This window comes from Amborella trichopoda, chromosome 3 (genome assembly GCF_054954075.1).
Source record: "Amborella trichopoda isolate Santa Cruz 75 chromosome 3, AtrichopodaSantaCruz75HAP2 v2.0, whole genome shotgun sequence".
Lineage (NCBI taxonomy): Eukaryota > Viridiplantae > Streptophyta > Magnoliopsida > Amborellales > Amborellaceae > Amborella > Amborella trichopoda.
The window spans coordinates 58,733,575-58,755,038 of NC_142338.1; the positions used below are offsets into that span (position 1 = coordinate 58,733,575).

General features: G+C 37.5%; 1 protein-coding gene across 7 annotated transcripts; it reads right to left on the reverse strand.

Moving 5' to 3' along the window:
- Window positions 1-1,388: 1,388 nt before the first annotated feature.
- Window positions 1,389-19,828, reverse strand: LOC18429645 (protein NETWORKED 1D). 7 transcript variants are annotated; one of them, XM_088861748.1, is made up of 6 exons: window positions 19,497-19,828; window positions 19,300-19,349; window positions 18,869-19,008; window positions 4,817-9,102; window positions 4,038-4,076; window positions 1,389-2,902 (listed from the first exon to the last, which is right to left on the reverse strand). In XM_088861748.1, the coding sequence occupies exons 3-6, from the start codon at window positions 18,969-18,971 to the stop codon at window positions 1,697-1,699; spliced, it is 5,634 nt and encodes a 1,877-aa protein (XP_088717874.1). In that variant the 5' UTR covers window positions 18,972-19,008; window positions 19,300-19,349; window positions 19,497-19,828; the 3' UTR covers window positions 1,389-1,696. The 7 variants fall into 7 exon arrangements, with proteins under 7 accessions (XP_088717874.1, XP_088717873.1, XP_088717871.1 ...); XM_088861747.1 differs by lacking the exon at window positions 19,300-19,349; XM_088861745.1 differs by having other exon boundaries at window positions 18,869-19,349.
- Window positions 19,829-21,464: the final 1,636 nt, after the last annotated feature.

The window sequence follows — 21,464 nt, forward strand, 5'->3', positions numbered from 1 at the left end:
CTCTCAAGAAATATTTTTTTTTAATAGAAACCAATTGAATACTATTAGTACCAAAATCTTTTTCTTATTTCAACGTGAACCAACTCGGTACAACAACTACCGGACCTGATTATGTAAGAAAAGAAGTAAGAATATGTTGTGTTGTATTTAAAAAATAAAATCAAACATCATGCCAAAACAATGTTCGGTATTCTCAATATAGCAAACATTCTCTTTTAGGCTGCTGAGGATTTTGCACATACATAATTTCAGAAGAGAATTTGAGGGAGCAGCATTCATCGCCTCCTCTTCAAATGCTTTTGGTAGTGGGGAAAGTTGGAGGAGGATCCATGTCGTACCTTCACATTCTATGCAGTTTTAATTGTTGGAAGCTGAGGAACCTGCCTGATGGCTTTGAACGCCCTGTTTCCCTCAAGCATTTGGCGATTCGATGTCTTGGGTAATTTATATTCAAGGCTGAGAAATTTATCTCATGGTGTTGTCCTAGGGGAAGGTTGTTACAAAGTCCGTCTTATCACTCTCGTCACAATTGAGTGACGGATTATTCATCAAGAGCTAAAAGTTAAAGCATCACTTCATCCCCTCGTTTGAGTCTGTATCATTTCATTTGCAGAAAATCTAAACCCAATAGTAGTTGGTTGAACCAAGCATGTGGAATTGGTACAAATAGGCGGTGGTGGCATGCAAAAGGCTGGAATGGTTTCATGATTTGCACTTTTGCCTCTCTTTTTTTTTTCTTCTCTTTTCTGCAATAGTTTGTGTCAATTATTTTATGGAATTGAAGACATCTTTGTTATCCATGGCTTGGGCTCTTCTTACTTATTGCGGTTTGAATAAATTGTTAAGTCTGTGTTTCATCCTGTTATTTCTTCCACTTTGCCCGGACTTCCAAGTTTGATGAGCGAAAAGCAAAGGTAACTGTCATTGACATATTTGGGAACCTTCTATGTTTTATCAATATAATTTCGCAGTTAAAAAATCGGAAAACCATATTCCTAGAAAGAAATCAAATATGCAACCCCACAATCGGAAAGGATTCTTCTGCAATTCACATCTACGAAGTAGAACTGAGATTCTGGGAATCAACTAAGGGTGTTAGAAGTCAAACTCGATTTCTATGGAAAATCCGATTGCCAATAGAAAATCAAATTACTTAAATTAGATGTGGTTATATTGGAAGAGAGAAGTTCCAAATGGATCCTTTAACTAATGAGCATACCATGTACTTTTCTAATTGAAGGGAAGACTTGGAGGTCATTCCCATTTATTCAGCCTCACTCTTGAAGATTTTCACAATGTGACATAAAAAGGAGGTTCCAAACACAACCATCATGAGTGGTAAAATTTGAGTCAATATCAATAATGAGGAAGTGATGCGCACACTAAAATTTTCAGACAAAATTAGGGAGAGAGCAAATGCCATAGAAAGATGAGGTGGAAAAGACCAGGCCCTTTTCAATGGGGCTTTACAGTTCCTCTAAATCATGGATGAAAGTGTCCAGCACTAGGTGAACTAGTAAACAAATAAAGAAAGAGGAAAAAGGCACTTATGCTCTACATACAATGGTTTAAGAATGACAAATATCCTGCATTCTCTAATTGATGCTCATCTCAAAGTTATGGGCCAATGTCAAATCTCAGAACAGGCCTCTCTCTCTCTCTCTCTCTCTCTCTCTCTCTCTCATGCTAAAACTCTCTAGTCCTTAGTAGAAGGTCGAATACATGCACAAAATGGAGCTTTCCTTCGAGATCGGTTCTTCTGTCTTGTACCATAGAGATAGTCTCGCAAAAGAACACTGTGTTTCCTATTAGCAGCAGAGAGGCCTTTGCTTCCAATGTCATCCTCAAAATTCAGTACCACGAACCGAATCCTCTGTGCTTCAAGCTCCATCCTAGCAATCTTCTCTGACCCCCTTCTCAATCTCCCTGATATTTTTTGCAGAACCTGCGCTACCTCTCTCATCAATTCCTCATCCCCAGCTTCTCCCTCTTGGTTTTTGCTTCTTCCATCATGGTTTTTACTCTCGAACCCACATCTCTCTTCCATAGTCTTCATCAACTTACTGTTCCCTTCAACCGATCTTGAGATTGCCAATTCCAAGTCCCTCAACTGATCTCTCATATTCTCATATTCTAATCCCAAAACTTTGTCACTTCTCTTTGCATTCTCAAGCTTAAATTTCAGTTCTTGCACACCATTCCGGAGGTTAGTGAGCCTACTTGCATCAGAACAGAGCAAGTCCCTCACACTCTCTCTATTTTCATGAATGGTATAAGCACTCACTTTGGTGGATATCTCCATTTTGTCAATGGTTACATCTTTCTCTGTGTGCAATTCTGATGATACATACTCACTCTTAACTTCCTCCAAATCATCTGCCTGATGAAGCACATTTTCTCTTTCTATCTCTATTGCTTCATGGCTATTTGATTCCTTCCTCCTTGCTTCTGAGTGGGTACTGTCCCTTTCAGCTGCTTCCCACAATTCTAACATCTGATCATCCACCTCATTGTTCTTGGTCTTCTCAACCCGCTCTTTATTCTCTCTCTTCTCAACTCTAAAATCAGTGAAATTGTTCTCATGAGATGACGTATTTGAAACACAGTCAAGTGGAATGTCTTTGGTCTTGACTGCCATCTCAGTCTTTTCTCGACCGGAGATGCTTTTCAATCTTGACCTTATTGTCTCATTAATCTCTGTAACTAACTTGGCAGTGGTATCCGAGCTTTCTATTGACCTGGTCTGGTGCACATCTTTCGATGCCTGGTTCAGCCTACTGAGTTCCATGAGAGCTTTATCGACGCCATGAATCTTACTCAGTAGCATCTGCAACTCCATAATTTGGCCTTGTATATGCTCATCGTGTTCTTCTGCTGACTCATATTCAGTGGAAGAAGCATCCTGGAAACATATTAAATGTTGTGAGCTCTCATGCCATTAGTTAGGGTTTAGGGATTACAGGATGTCTGCTCTTTGTGGGACTTGCTCTAAAATCTTCTTGACGTAGATGAAAAATTATGAGTTTGTAGAAGCGTAGATATATGACACTTAGAGGAGCTAAGCTTTCTATTATATTTAATGTTTCTTGTTTATTCAGATTTATCCTTTTTTTTAATAAATATTTTGGAAAATTTCAGTAAACTGGTCAAACCACCTTCGAAAATCAATGAGGTGGTTAAATCAACTAATTTACCAATGATGTGGGACTTGCTCTGAAATCTTCTTGACGTAGATGAAAAATTATGAGTTTGTAGAAGCGTAGATATATGACACTTAAGAGGAGCTAAGCTTTCTATTATATTTAATCTTTCTTGTTTATTCAGATTTATCCTTTTTTTAATAAATATTTTGGGAAATTTCAGTAAACTGGTCAAACCACCTTCGAAAATCAATGAGGTGGTTAAATCAACTAATTTACCAATGATGTAGTCACTTTTTAAAAATCATCTCACTCGGTTCCTCATCAACTATTTGGTAAGAAAATGCCCAAATTACCCATATTTTGGGTTTGAAACCCTAAATAACTGAGGGCATTTTAGTAATTTGACTATATAAGGTACTTCAGCCAAATGACTGACTGACTACTTTAAGTTACTTAATTTTACTACTTAAGTTACTTTGGGTTCCAAAACTGGACATGTTTCTTCTATTAGAAATATTGTCGTGGGTTTGAAACCCACAACAAACAGGGTATTTGTGTCTTTGGATCGGGTTGACTAAGTTGGCCAACTTACAAAAATTCTTTTTGGTTTTCTAACCCAAAACTAGATTTTACATTAAAAAATGTTTCAGGTTTGGAACCCAAGACAAGCATGGCTCAAGTGATTTAGTAGGTCAAATTACCAAAATGCCCTTGCTTATCCAGGATTTGTTAGAACAAGGCAACTTATGAGGCATTGAAATGATTTTTTTAAAAAAGAACTGTTTTGCTGGTAAAATTGTTGATTTAGCCACCTAATTGATTTTTGGAGGTGGTTTGACCCCCAATCTTTCCATTTTTTCTTGAAAATTTGTCAAGATATTTACAAGAATGTACCATGAAAAACCAAAAATTCTGTAAACCTCCAAAGTTACCCTGCCAGACAATTCTCAAAAACACGGTCAGTCACTGTTGATTATGACCAAAGAGGCAAATATTCAAAAAAAAAGTCACAATATTAAGTTGTAAGTACTGAATAGTACAGATATCTACCATAACTTGTAAGCCAAGAGATTATATGATATTGTGGGAGCACATCTAGGACCCAAAATTTTGGGGACATAACCTCCCCTATCGAGCAACAAACCTCAAGAAAAAAGAAAAAAAAAGAAAAAAGATGTAAGCATTCTACATGTGCCTAGGAAAAAAAACAAAAATTTTAAGATTGAATAAAGACCCATGCATATTGGAATAGCAAGATCTGAATGTTTAGGAGCTCAAAATTCATTTTTTAAAATATTAATTCAGTGATTCTAAAGTGGATCTCAAGTTTTAGGTCTAAAAAAATCCTCGTAGGTATTTTGGTAGAGGGAGTAAGTGTACAGTGCGCTCCCACAAGTGTATGCTATATGCGCCCTTTTTTTTTGTAAATCTCCAGCATGGAAGAAATTATTTGGACAGAATTACTTGGGGCCAACATATGTACAAATATTTTCCAGTTTTGTAGATATCTAGCATGAATACCCTCGGTTTTATTTTCCCTCAGCTTTTCCCAAACATATCAAAACTTCTAAGAATTTGAGATACTATCTTGCCAAGACAAGATTCCTCACTATGCCAGAAACCAGTGGGAACCAAAAAACAAGAGAGAGGAGCAGATGGGGATAGAAGCATACCTGAGGTACCTCAAAGCTGGCATTGCGATTCTTCACGAGAGAAAGAGCGTGATCTTCTAGAGAGGACACACCCTCCTTTAGTGACAATATTAAGTTCAAACAAGAACTGGCCTCCCCGTCTAGCACACAGATTCTTCTATTCAATTCAACAACCTGCAAATTTGCCAGAGCATTCTCTTCTTCAAACTTGGTTTTCTGGCTCCAAGCACATTCTTCAAGGTTCTGACATGCTCCCACCAAAGCCTCTACTTTTCCTTTGAGTAGCCCAGCATAAATGACAGATTCATAAAGGTCCTTGTACAAATTTGCAGTCTCAAACTCCCACATTTCAATCTCTTCTTCACTGTTCTTCAATTCAGTCCTCCAATCCTTCTCTTGGAGCTCCAACTCCTGAATACGTTTCTGCAATTTATTCAGTTCCACCTCCAACATATCCTTTTCTTCACGAACACTCAACAACTCCTTATCAGAAAGCATTTTCTCGTTTGACAGCATGCAAACCTCCTTCTCAAATGCATTCCTGATTGATTTGCCTTCATCAAATTCATGTTTGATGTTCTCTAACTCCATTATCACTCTGTTATTCGCACCCTGCAAATCATTCAGCTTCTGATCCACTTCTGCAAGCTGCATGTCCCTCTCTGTTAATTGGATTTTGCCAATTTCAATATCATGATTCAACTTATCACATGTTTCTTTGACAGTGTTTGCCTCATCCTGCAATATCTTGACCTGATTCGAATAATATATTTCAAGTGATTCCATCTTCCTAACAGTTGCTCCCAGGTCTTCTTCAAGTTTCTTCTCAATTCCATGGCAGAAATCCAGATTCTCATTGAGCTTCCAAGCCTCCATGGATTTATCCGCATTGAAGCATTCAAAAATCATAGCAAGGCTACCCAATCTGAGAATTTCAAAGAATGAAGCATCATTTTCCTCTTCCAACATGTGATTCTTCACATTGGAGTCACAGAGATCTGCCTTGAGAGACTGGTTTTCTTCGACTAAGCTCTGGTTCTGTTTCTCTAGTACCAGATTATACTCTTTGGAGTACCATAACTCTTTACTTAGATTCTCCAATTCCAGACCTAATGCTCTTTCTCGATTTTCTCCAGCTTGCAATTGATGCCTCAACCCTTCCACCACATCCAGGAGCTCACATTTCTCATTCTTTAGCTTCCCCAGTTCCTCAAACCTGGTTTCCGATTCTCTCTCTATGGTTTTCTTTTCAATTAAAAGTTTCAAAATCTTCATTCGTAATTGCTCCAGAAAAGCAAAGGTAACTGAGCTCTCCAGACAAATCTTTTCATTCTCATCTTGGGCTACGAGAAGAGAACTCTGCAAATCTTTTATTTTCTCAAGCATATTTTGGAATGTTATGTCTAATTTATTTGGAAATATCTCATTATTAGGTAAATCAAGAGCTCCTCGCAATGCTTGAATCCCTGATAACATCTTTGTGTTCGAATCCAGAGCTGAAGAATGCTCAACAAGCAACGAATTCAATTCCATTTGCTTTCTCAGACTTTCCTTCCTTAATTCAGAAACCATTTCTCCCGTTGATTTGGATTCCTCCATATATTTATGGCATTCAAGAGATAGTAATCGGTACCTTCCATCTAAATCAGAAAGGCAGCCATGCAAAACATCGATTTCAATCTGTGCTTTGACAGAAATCTCCTCTTCTTGTTCTAATTCTGATTTTCTATTTTTCACTTCTTCTTGCAAGTGAAGTAACTGATTTTCCAAATTAACCAATTGGATTTGGTTCAATTGATTACTAGTCTCGTGTTCTTCTCTCGCCAAATTCAATGAATCCTCGAGTTGCCCAACAAGATAAAGGGCTTCTTCCTTTTTGTGTTCCTCACTCTCCAATTTGCTTCTTAATCCTTCCAGCTCAGTGTCTTTATCAGATACAGAATTCTGCAATATCAGAATTTCAGCCTGAGCTTTTAGACAATTCTCCTTTTCCTCCTCAAACTCCACTTTTTTCTTGTGCACTTCATCTTGCAAAAGAAGCATCTGGTTTTCCAAATTACCCAGTTGGGTCTGCCCTGATGCCTTACTCACTAAATGTTCTTGTTTTTCCAGCTTCAATGAGTTCTCACGTTGCTCGACCAGATTAAGGGCTGCTTGCTTTTCCTTTTCCAAACTCTCCAATTTGCTTCTTAATCCTTCCAGCTCAGCGTCTTGGTCAGATACAGAATTCTTCAATATCAATATTTCGGCCCGAGCTTTTAGACAATTCTCCTTTTCCTCCTCAAACTCTGCTTTTTTCTTGTTCACTTCTTCTTGCAAAAGAAGCATCTGGTTTTCCAAATTAGCCAGTTGGGTCTGGCCTGATTCCTTACTCACTAAATGTTCTTCTTTTTCCAGCTTCACTGAGTTCTCAAGTTGCTCAACCAGATTAAGGGCTGCTTTCTTTTCCTTTTCCAGACTCTCCAATTTGCTTCTTAATCCTTCCAGCTCGGTGTCTTTATCAGATACAGAATCCTTCAATATCAATATTTCAGCCTGAGCTTTTAAACAATTCTCCTTTTCCTCCTCAAACTCTGCTTTTTTCTTGTTCACTTCTTCTTGCAAAAGAAGCATCTGGTTTTCCAAATTAACCAAATGGGTCTGGCCTGATTCCTTACTCACTAAATGTTCTTCTTTTTCCAGCTTCAATGAGTTCTCAAGTTGCTCAACCAGATTAAGGGCTGCTTTCTTTTCCTTTTCCAGACTCTCCAATTTGCTTCTTAATCCTTCCAACTCTATGTCTTTATCAGATAGGGAATTCTCCAAGACCTGCTTAAGTTCCTTAACCTTTTCCAAACTCTGCAATTTTTCTGTCAACATTTGCTTTTCTTCTTCGTTTTTCTGGCAAAGCTCTTTCAAATGGAGATTTTCATCTTGAATGCCTTTAATGGATGGCCCCAAATTATCAAAGTCCAAACCCAACGACTCAGTTTGCTCAATTATGCCTCGGTGCCTCCTGTCTAAATCGTTTCTCTCCTCTTTCAGGCAGTAAAGCTCCTGCTGCAAAGCATTCCTCTGGTCCACACGAAACTGAACCTCCTCCTCAAGTTTCTCCATCTTCTGCCGTAACCCACAGAGCTCCATTGCCAAAACCCTTTGCTCCTCCTGTGATTGAATATTCAGCTGTTGCAGAGACTGAAGAGACTCTTCTGTTTTAATGGCCTTCAAGTGTTCATCTTGCAAATATGTCTTGAGCTTCTCGAGCTCACAGTTCTTCTCTTTTAGTTCATCTTGATGTGCCATAAGTCTCTGCACCAAAATATCCATCTCATTATGTAAGGACTGGTCTGTTTTCTCTAGGACAAGGCATCTTTCTTCAGTGCTCTTTAACAACCCAACTCCCTTGAGCAGTTTGTCATTAACCCTTCTGATTTCTTCTTGAGCCCTAGAGAATTCAGCCTCTAAATTGGCTATCCTCCCTTTGGAGCTATTGTACAGGTCTAGATGTTGGCGGCATTGGAGAAGGGCATTTTCTGTTTCTTCTCGTGATTTAGAGAGAGCTTCTTGCAAACTTTTAACTTCATCTCTAGCTCTTTCGAGAGATTCAGTTTCAGAAAGCTTCAATGATTTGAGATTCTGATTCTCTGTTGATAATTGTGAGATCTCACTCTCTAGACCACTGATTCTCTTGTTCAAAGCATCTGACTGTGTACCCATTTCTCTCACTTCCACCTCAGCTGTCTCATGGTCTCGTGCTCCGTTTCGCACTTTAAGCTCTAAACTTCTCCCCTCCTCCTGAAAAACCAGTCCCTTTTTGGCCCTCCTATCCCCAAATTTTACATGATCCTCACCTGATTCCACCCCATGTTTCTCAGAATGAGGGGCAAAGAGCTCAGTAAGCTGCTTCAACCCCTTTGTTCTTATAGCACCATCACCCTCTTCATTAAATGGCCCATTCCTCTTTGTCCCTTGAAAATGTGAAGAAATTCCTCCACTTTCTTTATGCAAGTCATCTGGATCGAATAATGGCCTAATTGGGTGTGGCATATCCGGTGTATGGGGTTCCACATCAGTTGCAGGAGACCCATGTGGTGAATCATCAGGAAGCGCAAAGGTAATGTGGTTTTCCACCATTGTACGATGAGCATGGCGTAATTCACCAGTGGCATGGTCATATCTCTCTGCCAAAGCACGGTATGCTCTATAGAATTCCTCAACCAGTTTCATAAGCTCGGGCCGCTTTTTGTAGTACATCTCTGCCCTCCTTGCGAAGGAGTCCGCATCTTCTTCTATGAGTTTGATCATGGTTTTGACCTTGGAATCCATGTCTGTTTAACAAAGACATAAGCATTGTCATAAATCGTAAGATCCCCAGCGAACCTCTTTCCTTTTTTTCTGGGAGGGGGGGAGGGGGGGGGGTGGAGGGCGTGGGTGTGCGATGATTATAGGAAAAACATGGTCCATTGGGTGATCACTGTCCAATGAAATGATGGACAATAATAGGGTATAGGAGAGACCCACCAAATCAGGATATGACACCCAATAGCAGCCCAATTATTTTTCCATCACAAATCAATCCATCATTTCATTGGAAGGTGATGATCTTTGATTTCTGGATACTTTCCTTGTTTTTCTCTTTGGTAAATAAAGGATTTCACAAACTAACAATATAATTCAAATAAAATATAAAGCAAGAAAAAGTTATCATGCGTAATACAAGAATTCAATTATATACTGCAGATACATTGTAAACTCGTAATATTAGTAGTCTTAACCATTTTTATGCCCGAAGAGTTTGTTTGGGTCCACAATTTACACACACAAACCAGTGTTACATGGACACCAACACGCATGCTGGTGTCAATGCGTGTCTAGAGCTAGTACAGAAGCTAAGAAAGGTAGTACTTTTCGTGTGTAGAGTGCCTAGTACATAAGCTAAAACAGGCAGTACTTTTCAACACATATGTACAATGTTTTACTCTTTAAGCATTATATACATAATAATTTTTATAATTTAACAAAATATCATAAGTGGCTTAGATGGTAGTCTCAAGTCAATGGCGAGAGAGAAAGGTCTAAGGTTCAGTTCCCCGGGCATGCATTATTGTTATGTGAACTTTTTCCTTTGTAAAAGAATATACAAATTATGTACACCAATATTTTTGTTGATATTGTTAACTGTTTTTTTTTTTTTAAATTATCTTTTTTTTTTCTTCTTTTTTTTCCCGATATCTTAATGGGGAGATCCTCTTACCAATATTTATACAAGAACATGTACACACTTGATGGTAGAGACAACGTCATCTCAAAAAATGGTAAAGAGATCAAGCCCTTTTGCAGCCTTAAAAAGGTTTTGGTCCTGAGAGAAAAAAAAAAAAGTGCTAGAAGTTTAGCTAGTGTTTGGACTTGGTGGAGCTTAAACCTATAACCTCTCTACCATGTAAGTCCATGCTACCACTTAGGCACTCTGCTGTTGATGACAATAAATGGAAGATACGTCTACAATAAGTGTTGATGCGGTACTTAGAATCCCTAACATCACTCGACACGGATGGTCACCTGTCAGGGCCGAGTCTAAACCATGTGACATGTGTCAACATACAATACCAGGGCCTATATGGAGTATCGGGGTAACACTGTCACAAACATACCATGTAATTTACACCTTTACCATGAATGGACATGTTATTCAACATTTTTTATAGCAACGGATATGAAGAGTATCAACTTTTGAGTCCAAGTTGTCCATACTCAAATCCAGAATGGCAAATTCAGAATTTACCCTCTCTGAGGAATTGCAACTAAATAAGATTCAGAAATGGATCAGGGTCCAGCCAAATTACGGTTTGTGATTCATAGATTTACGATATCGTCCTGTAAACTGCCAGTAGCACTAGTTAGATCCCGATCAAAATTATTAAAGTTTATAAAGCACTAGCTAGATCTCACTCAAAATTATTAAGTTTATAAAAGCTTGATATAAAATAAATAATAGAAATTTATCAAATTACCAGAAAAGAGATGACCACTTTTAACACCTTACCCATATCTTTTGATTTAATTTCAAACTACCCATGAGAAAACATGTGATCTTGAGTTGGAATAGTTGCAAATGTGTAGAACATTAAATAGTTCATCTCTTATAGGTATTTTGATAAATTTCTCAAGAAATAAAGCAAATTTTATGTTTTGTTTTTGGGTAATTCAGTGAGGATGACGAGACCCTACTTGTTTTTTGAAATCGTTAAGTGGTTTTTTTAATGCGTTAGATGAGAATGGAAGCCTAGACCTTAGCTGGGACACAAGTGGTGCTACCACCACGACCCCAACCCCAACCCCAACCCCATTCTCGTACAAATTTTATGTTAAAATTAAATTCTAAGGCTACAAGAACATTCAAGTAATGACAACAAAGATAAATTATAGAAAGCTTACCGAACTAGGCCCACAAGCCGGCAGTTGGCGTTGGGGTTCATACTTTTTTATTAAATTCGTATTGTGTCCTCAGCAACTTGATGACATGCATGAATTGAACATTGAACTATAGGTTTCATTGAACATGGAAAGGTCTTGGATTCGAATTGGTGAACCTAAAAATCAGATCTAGCATTTCTATGCTAGACCTAAGGTTTTCTAGCTTAATTGGGGTTCTAGATGACCTAAGCCTTGGTTTCTAAATGATCTAGGGCTGAATTGACCTCTCTGGAATTAGTTTTTGGTAGAGGAATCTCTTCGCTCATGCTATGGCTCTCTTATAATCATGTCTCCTATTGTTTGATGATTCGGACCAACGTACACAGGGATTTTTTTTTTTTGGTCAAAAACCATAGTTACCGTGATCGGGATTCTAACCGGTTCCGGTATTGTATCGGAACAGAGGGATCGTGAAAGACTAGAAGGTCCCTATGTTCAGGATCATTGTCTGTACAACTCAATATGTTAGAGAGCTCGATAAGAACATCTAGGAATGGAATGGCGAGTTCTACATGTTCTACCTCCATCTTGTTAAAAATAGAAATTGTCGATTGCAATTAATTAGGGCTCCCGAGTTTAGGAGTGCAGTCTGTACAATATTCTAAACAAATAAAGTTTTTTAAAATTTTAAATTTATTAAAAATGTAAGACAACCTATTGTTCTATAGTAATTTAATGCTTATGCATTCCTTTGGGTGCAGTTTATGTTTTATGCATATAATAAATTTTTTAAAGAAATTAAATTTTAAAATTTTATAAACAATTAAGAAAATCAGATCATTATATTAGATTTTAAATTTTGCATTCTAGTTTATGACTTTATGTGACGTAATAACAATCATGGCCATCCTTCTACTTTGTTGGATAAAAAAGTATTGAGATAAGTGTTAAGTTGAAGCTCAAGGTAACTCATGACCTGCTAAAGAGCCTAACCCCAAAAGGGAAAATATAGTCTACCACCATCAGAAATTATGTACGAACAAAACAAGCAAGTAATATCATAGAAGGCTTAAAAGTCTTAGCTAATTATGCAAAATATTCACGACTTAAAGAGGGTGAGAGGGACAATAGAGTCTACCACTAAGGGAATCTTAATCCCACATTGATGGAATCTCGATTCAGTTTACCAATGAACCCTCATATATGATGCAAAGGAACTTGGATCCCATGTAACTTAGGATCTGGATCCATAATTGGAAGGATCAAGATCCCAAAGCCTAAAAATCGCAAAAGAGCAAGATCTTGGTAAATATGTCAAAACCAAATCTTACACTGCTAATGGGATTAAAAATCCTTAATCTATCATCCTACAAAATTTGGGATCAAACAGATCAGTTGTTTATCCATCATCGTGGCGCGAGTCTGCGTCAAAGCGGTCCAGGATGACGGCCACTGGAACTCAACTTGAATCTAAATTTGGTGGTGCCCTCCTTGGTATTTCTAAGCCTAATCCAACTGGGTTTTACACATTTCTAATAAAAATATCTCAAAAATTCTTCACCTATCCTGACTCCTAATGGCAAATCTGAATCCTAGGATTGTTAGTCATCCACACTTTTTAGAACTTCTAGAATTAAACAACTTTGGACTCAAACTAGATTCCATCCTGTCCCACCCCTCATCCAGCTCTCATACAGATGTCTCAAGGTTAGTCTGGAAGTCTTGGATGTCCAATCACAAAGAAAATTAACATTCAAAATCCATCAAACATTCAGATCAAACACCTTGGGAGTACCCCAAAAAGCTTCCAGAAAAAATTGGGACCAAACGCACTCCAGATCACTCTACCACCGCAGTCCACATAGACATTGATGCAGTCTGCATCAAAATAAACACGGTTCACATTGGTGCTTCGTCCTTTGTCAAATGGAGCCAAGTTCTGATTACAGTTCGCTCATGCTCTGTAAGGATTGTTCTATAGACTATATATCATTTCCAATGGGTTTTTCCTAGGGCTTTGATTACAACTGATGTCTCAAGGTTACTGTCAGGCTTGTAGGGTGCTGGACTGGCAATCAAAGCAATTTCCAACAGGTTTTAGGTCAAAATAGGTCTAGGGCAACTGAAGAAAGATGACCCATGGGTCTAAGATCTCAATTGAGTTTGGTCCTAATAGTACATTTGGACATGGATAAAACTCAAACCCACTCCAGATCACTCTACCACTGCAGTCCGCATTGACATTGATGCGGTCTGCATCAAATTAAACACGGTTCACATTGGTGCTTCATCTTTTGTCAAATGGTGCCAACTTCTGATTACAGTTCACTCATGCTCCGTAAGGATTGTTCTATAGACTATATATCATTTCCAATGGGTTTTTCCTAGGGCTTTGATTACAACTGCCGTCTCAAGGTTACTGTCAGGCTTGTAGTACGCTGGACTGGCATTCAAAGCAATTTCCAACAGGTTTTACTAGGGCAACTGAAGAAAGATAACCCACGGGTCTAAGATCTCAATTGAGTTTGGTCCTAGTAGTACATTTGGACATGGATAAAACTCAAAATCAGTCCAAGGATCTTAAATCTTGAATTTCAATGATAATTAGGAATCAAAATCACAAAATCCAAGATCAAACAGACCTTAAAAGGACCCAGAGGCTCCTGGAAAAGTTTGGGAACATTTGACCTCATTCATGGCGGCTGATGTACACCCTTCTGCCGAAGCACATCACATTGCTGCAAATGCACACCACAATGATGGGGGACTAGATTGAAATTTTAGGCAACAAATCGTATTTTGCCCATAACTTTCAAACTGTATATCAAAACTGAGTTATTCTTGGACAGTTCGAAAGCTTATAACCTCCTCTACGATTTAAAATCAAATCCAGCCCAATTTGGATGAGGTTTGGGGGTGTTTTGATGCTTGGACTCTAAAGGGTATTTTAGGGTTCCTAAGAGTTCAACTAGAATACAACATGGTTTTCTATGGAACTAGGCCAAAAGGGGCCCAGGATGACTAAGGAGAGACATACTAGGTCAGAAGGTCAAGGTTTTGAATCACTCTGGCTTCAAATAGAATTCAAACAGTGTCTGCTACAATCAAAAGTGACCATGCAGTCCTAAGCTGTGTTAGATACACAGAAACCCATTACCACTAGCCCAATTTTATTCAACAATTGGTAGGGTAGCTGAACGATTGCTCAGGAAACTGTGGTTCAAATGTATTTAGATTAGGACAAGAATAGAGGGTCGAACCAGGATCGCCACGGTCAGTCTATGTATAAGGCTTTGGTGCACGAACTTTTGCAAAGTGTGCTGACGTGTTCATCATCATCATCATTTTAGCCTTTTTCCAATTAATTGGGGTCAGCTACATGAATCCTGGTTCTCCATTCAGCTCTATTAAAGGCCATATCATCATTGAGGCCATAAATCCACATATCTTTTCGGACTACTTCCAACCACGTCCTTTTGGGCCTACCCTTGAACTTGAACTAATTCGTACCTCCTAACAAGTATTGTACTTGGTCGGCGTCACACATGGCCGGCCCACCTAAGTCTACTCTCTCTCATTTTATCACCTATTGGTGCCACGAGTAAATTCTCTCGAATATATTCATTACGAATTCTATCCCTTCTTGTCTTGCCACTCATCCATCTCAACATCCTCATCTTCGCTACACTCATTCTATAGGTATATTGTTTTTTGTCCACCCAACATTCTGCCCCATAGAACAAAGCTAATCTCACCACTGTCCTATAGAACTTGCCCTTCAACCTCATTGGTCTGTGGCAATCACATAAAATTCCAGTTGCACATCTCCACTTCGCCCACCCAGCTCTAATTATGTGTGAGACATCTTCCTCGATCTCTCCATTTTCCTAAATTATCGACCCAAGATATCAAAAATGTTGTCTTTTTTGTACCTCCTAGTCGTCAATCTTAACTACTTTCTCGCCTCTACTCCTATTATTACTAAATTTGCACTCCATATACTTTGTCTTAGTCCGACTGATTTTAAAACCTTTGGATTCTAGAGCATCCCTCCAAAGTTCTAACTTTGTGTTGACGTTGTTTCGGGTCTCATCAATCAAAACTATATCATCTGCAAACAACATGCATCTCGGTACCTCGTCGTATAGGTGCCAAGTCAAATCGTCCATAACTAAGACAAAGAGGTACGGGCTCAATGCCGACCCTTGATGTAGACCTAATGTCACTGAAAACTCACTCGTCTCTCCACTAGTTGTTCGTACACTAGTAACTACTCTATCATACATATCTCTCACCAAATCGATGTAGTGTCTAAAGACACCTTTCCTTTCCAACTCCTGCCAAATCAAATCTCAATGTACTCTATCATACGCTTTTTCTAGATCAATAAAGACCATGTGGAGGTCTTTTCCCTTCACACTGAAGGAAAGGCATGTTCAAAAACAAGTTAAAACCTTGGGTATACCCTACACACCAAATTTTGTGCATGTTGGAGAGTGTTTGAAGGGTATTCAAATTGTCACACTCAGTCCATGTATGTAAAATAAGGGTGCGATCAAACTTTTGAATTGGATTCAAATGATAACCCTTTGATCTCAAATTTGGTGGGATGTTCGAGGAATGTGATATAACTTAATCAAATTTCATAGGTTCCCTCATCCCTCAATCTTCACCACATTCAAAGCCAAGCCTAGCCACTTGGGTGTGGCTAACTTTTAAGTTTGCTCAACTGAAATTGGATTGACTTGAAATTTGGGGAGCAAGCTTATATGTGCTGGAGAAGCTTAGGTAGAAATTTCATGACGTTTGGATATTGTTTTATACAACACAAAAATTTGCTGCAACCACCATGCTTTTGAAGAGTGCAGCCAAGATTTGAATATGAGATCTCTAGGTAAAATATGATGAAGATTGACTCCAAGTTGTTACAGGAGCCTTGTGGGATTAAAATGAGACTTTCTTAACAAGTTTTAAACTCACTAAAAGTCCTATATTGATGAGAATTAGGACAAGGAAAGATATATTGTGTTTATTTTTTGGGAAACTAACATTATTTCCATAATTTCAAAAGATGAATCACAAAAAAGAGGAAGACATGTGGATGTGATTTCCTAAAGATAAACTCAATCTTGAGAAAATAAAACTCAGGAGTACACCCCAAAATCATTGTTGTTCTTGCCATACAGAGAGTGGCCATGGAACAAATTTAACATTGAAGGATCTTTTGATTTACAATTTCATTTTTTCATGAAATACATGCCATCTTAATCCTATCTTGATGCATAACCAAGACTGGGGGTCGATGGGATTTTAAAACACTAGATTTGAACACGATTTAGCTACAAAATACACTACTCTCAAGCCTGGCCGCCTAACTGTGGCAAACCTTTGGCAAGTAGAATTGTCCAATATTTCATCCTGATCTCTGGGGATTTTGTTTGCAAATAAGTATGGTCCGTGGGAAAACATTTGCTCATGTCTCCAAGGGAAGGAAAGTTCTAGAAGATTTGGATTTGAAGAACATAAAACTCTGAAATTCAATAGAAGTCCATCCTGTCCAAGAAACCAAAGCCCTCTATATAAATACTTTGATTTTCACAGGCCAAAGTTTCATTCAAGAGCTAATGCTCTATTGCATTGAAATCTAAGTATTCTCAAATCTGTCCCTAATCAAGGATTTATAGATACTTCACATTGAGAGAGGATCTGATAGTGTTTTTCGAACCAGAGCATGAAGAGCTTCAAAGAGGAGCTTGGAGGGGGGCCTTTGCATAATGCAAGGCACAAGAATTTCTATGTAGTTCACCTTTAATGTTGTAATTTTCTTTGATTTTGAACCTCTGTAATGCTTTGTAACAACCTGGATCAAAGATACTCCTTGCTGTATGCTAATTGAATGCAAATGAAACAAGTTGCTTATGAGCACTTGGAACTCTTCCTGGCCAACAACACAAAATAATAAAAAAGATAAAGCTTTTGAATATATGAATTCATAGATGTAATTTTTGTCTTGGATTTGTGCTATTGCCTCTGGTTCATTGTCATTCGATTGAAGTTCCTATGTTTTCCATTAGTACACATTCACCTGATAGACAAGATTATCCCTAAAACATTTCTTTACTAGAATTTCTTGATGGAGAGAGATCTATAGCTTGAGACACCCAACCATCCGCAAGGGCATAATGTCCTTCAAAGAGGAGATGCAAAGCGAAGACATGGGGAAGCATTCAGCTCCCTTGACAATAACAACATTGCTCAAACAACACAACCCTGAATGCACTAGTGCTACATAATAAGTCCCAAGTTAGTTCCCTCAAGAACTATCTCACGAATATAATACCAAAGATCCTGATAAATAAAATAAATTAAGAAGTACTGGCACAACAAAATAAAATTGAAAGAACTAAAAAACAAAACAAATGAAAAGTTTTTGTAAGGTTTTCAAGCAAGTCATAAGAGTTCAAGAGGCAATGTACTGAGAAATGGCAGCAAGTTGAATGAACCAAGACATCAAGATGTGAGCAGATGATAATTTCTTTAAGGCTAAGGAGAAAATGATTCTTTTTGGGGAGTTTCCTGATATGATCGAAAAATTATGCGGGTAATGCAGCTAGTATTTAAAAAACGGCATATACAGCCTGATGAGTCGAGCCTGACCATATATCAGATAACAGAAACAAGTATGTCATATTAATAAAATGAAGGCTCAGCCATATATCAGATAACAGAAACAAGTATGTCATATTAACAAAATGAAAAGATTATCACATCCCTTGCAAAGGAATGAGACTGACGAGGCAACAAACAATCACTCATAAATATTATGAACATTAGTTACCAAGAAAGACCAGCACTTTGAGATTAAAATAAATCAATTAATAAATATTATCAGTGAAATCACTGTGAGCAAAGCAGGAAGAGAGTTAATGATTTCCGAATACAGCCATGAGAGTAGGTAGAAGTCGATCACATAAAACACGTATATTCTAGGTACAGTTACGAAGCTAATGCTGATGCTATTCTTGCAGATAACATACAAAACTGTTCATCCACACGACCATATATGGAAAACCTTAAGGTATCAAACTCCTTATGCATCAAAACATTCCAGACCATATTTAGCTTTCAACAATAAGTTTTTACAGATAACCATGTCATTTATTTCATACACGTAACCCCTTTTTTACTGATAATAGTTCTCGTAGGTACCGCAAAAGTATAAATTTTTTTTAAGATTTAATAGTGCAAGTTCTAACAGATATTAATCAATTCACAGCAAAAGATGAGACTCCAGGGACTTTTACTGTAGATTCAGCATTGAATCAAACGCCACGATACTTAATTTGTTTATTTAAAGAGAAATTCTGTGCAATAGGCAGAAGAATCAGCTAAACAATTACAATAATTCTTTATTTTTTACATTTCAGATCAACATAAGCCTCACTACACGGGAACTCACATCTCATGAGATTTTGTAAAACTTATATTATTAAAACATATTAGATGGCTTTCTTCAAAAAAAAAACATACACAATACCAGTGCCTTGACAAACTGATCAAAGATAACAAGGAACAAAGGATAAACTCTCACACATACTGATCAATCACATATAATTGATGACAGAGTATATAAAGGAATGAGAGAGAGAGAGGAGGGGGGGGGGGAAGGGAGGGATATACCTGTGAGATTCTCTTGAAGCCATTTTGAATTCTTGGGGCTCATATGACTGTCCCACCACCATGAATAGAGGCGAGTAGGATCAGCGTGCCGAGCAACCGACATATCAGCTATTACCAGATAGCCGAGTGGTCTCCCTTCCCTAGTCAAGCAAAATTCTTTCTTCAAAACCCAGAGACCCAATCAAAAGCTCAGAGATAAAAAATTGCACCTCCAAAGCCACAAATCACTTCAAAAACACTCCCAAAATAGGACCAAAGAATCCTTGATCTCCCTGTTTCTCTCTCTAAACTCAGAATTTTCTCCAATCAATAAAACCAGCCTTTAAAAAAACCAGGCCAAATAATGTTTCCAAAACCCAAATCCATAAACTCCAAAAAGATCCCAACTAAGCACACACAAAAAAAAGGTCTGCAAAACTAGTACTCTTAACAGAATAAAATCCAAGACGAAAACTGAATCAGAGAGTCCTCAAATCGCTATCTGCAATAAAAAAAAAAAACAAAAACAAAACAACAAAAAAATAAAGATCAAACCTTTGAACTTACATGCATGGTAACAAGAAACCAGTCCTACATAGATGGTGCTCTCATACTACACACCAGCAAAAGGACTGAGCAGAGATCTTACCAATGTCAAATATGAGTTACGAGTCTTGATCAATGACACGCCATTGACACGGTCACAGCTCCTTGTTTTCCTGCTCTTTTTTTTTTCCTGTGTGCTCCAGACCTTAATTTGGGCATCACCCCATTTTTTGTACTGTGTTATACACTGTGCAGGCAAAGAGAGAGACTCTAGACAGAACACAGGGGAAAGGTGGCATGGTGAAGAGAGAGAATATAGAGAAAAAGGTGAAGGAGGTTATTAGCAGGTAAGTTTGAATTGAATGCCAAGTAATAAGTCGAACACCCTGTTAATTATATTTTATTATATCATTAACAAATCGAATAGAAATTATCGGACCTAACTTCCTCTCTCTCTCTCTAATATATATGCGTAGAAGGCTAACAAACCGTCTTAATCAAATTCATAATAATCAATTTTTTTTGTATTTCTTTATTTATAAAAAGCAATTTAGTCCCTCTCTCTTCACTGCATTATGGGGGTTTCTCTCTCTAGGTTTTCTATCTTTCTCTCTCTACACTTGTTTGAATAATTTTTTTAGTGGGATGTTGATTTAACTTTCCTTGGGTATTTAAAGGGGGGTTGGTTTTCGGCTGTCTTTTGTCTTACTCCTGGGAATAAGGAAAGTTATGTGCAAACAAACGGTAGATTTATGAAATTAGGCCTGTCTTTTGAAGGAATATCTCTAGAATGCCCCTCTTCTTTGGTCTTGCCGAAATGAGTACGGAGTTGAAATCTGTACTTCCTTGGTGACATCTTTGCCCCCCAAGGTTCCAGGAAATTTCCAAAATGAACGCGATTAATGTGGTGAGAGAGCGAGTTTATGTATCACACACAGGAGGTTTTTTTTGTTTTTTTTGTTTTTTTTTTTGGGGGTAAGTCAGTACAGAACTAAAATGAAAGGAGTTTGCCAAGAGAGGTTACAAAACAAATAATTAATTAAATTTAAATGAAACGAAATGAAATGAAAAGGGGTATGGAAAAGTTTGATGGTGAGGTTTGTATAATAAATTATAAAGTGCCTATCTTATTCTATCCAAGTAAGGCCTCTTTAAATTTTGCTAGAGAATGGTGATCTAGTGTCCGATACCTTATGTTGGCTTGAAAGTTGGTGTTAAAACCGAATTATAAAACTTAAAAATTTCAAAAACTGGACAAATCGAGTAGATCTATAAACACTTGAAAATAGATGATCCAAATAGCTCGTTACTTGAAAATAGATGATCCAAATAGCTCTTTATAAGATGCACTATCTTTAGGATTTGAAATTTTTTATTTTTTATTTCTTTAATATCCAAACATCTCGAAGTCGATCTGATCAATTTGAAAATTTTTCAAGTTCATAACACTCTTTTATACTAAAATTTTAAGGTACACTTTACTTTTATAATATAAGATTGCAACCTTATATAAACTTTTTCCAAGTTAAATACTTTTAGGGAAAAGTAAATCCCAATGTTAAATATGAATTAAGAATGATCCTATCACAAGATAATATGTAGATAATTTTTGCTAAAATTTGGTCCAAAAAAGCATATCATGCATAGCAAACCAATGATACTCAAGGATAAGAGATGCTACCATCTTTAAATTAGCCCAAAATTTTCTTTTTTGACACATTTAGTAGTTGTTTTATAACTTAGACCGGTCATCAATCTAGTCAGGGTGTTTATGTTATCACAACCAATTTGGCCGGCCACAAATTTAACTAGTTAGACTAAATTTTTATAATAAAAAAAAAAGAAAGAAAGAAAAAAGAATTATATGTTAAAAATGTATAATATATTACATATCAAAGTTTCAAAGTTTTGTTTTGTCTGTTTGAACAGGCAAAATAGTTAAATATAAAGCCTAGACCAGCTTTGAATTAGATCTGGGTTTACTCTAGCGCATACCAGCTAATACATTGGTGAGCCGCGAATTGGTTAAACCACCCAATCCGTTACCACTCAAATGGATTGCTAGAAGAAA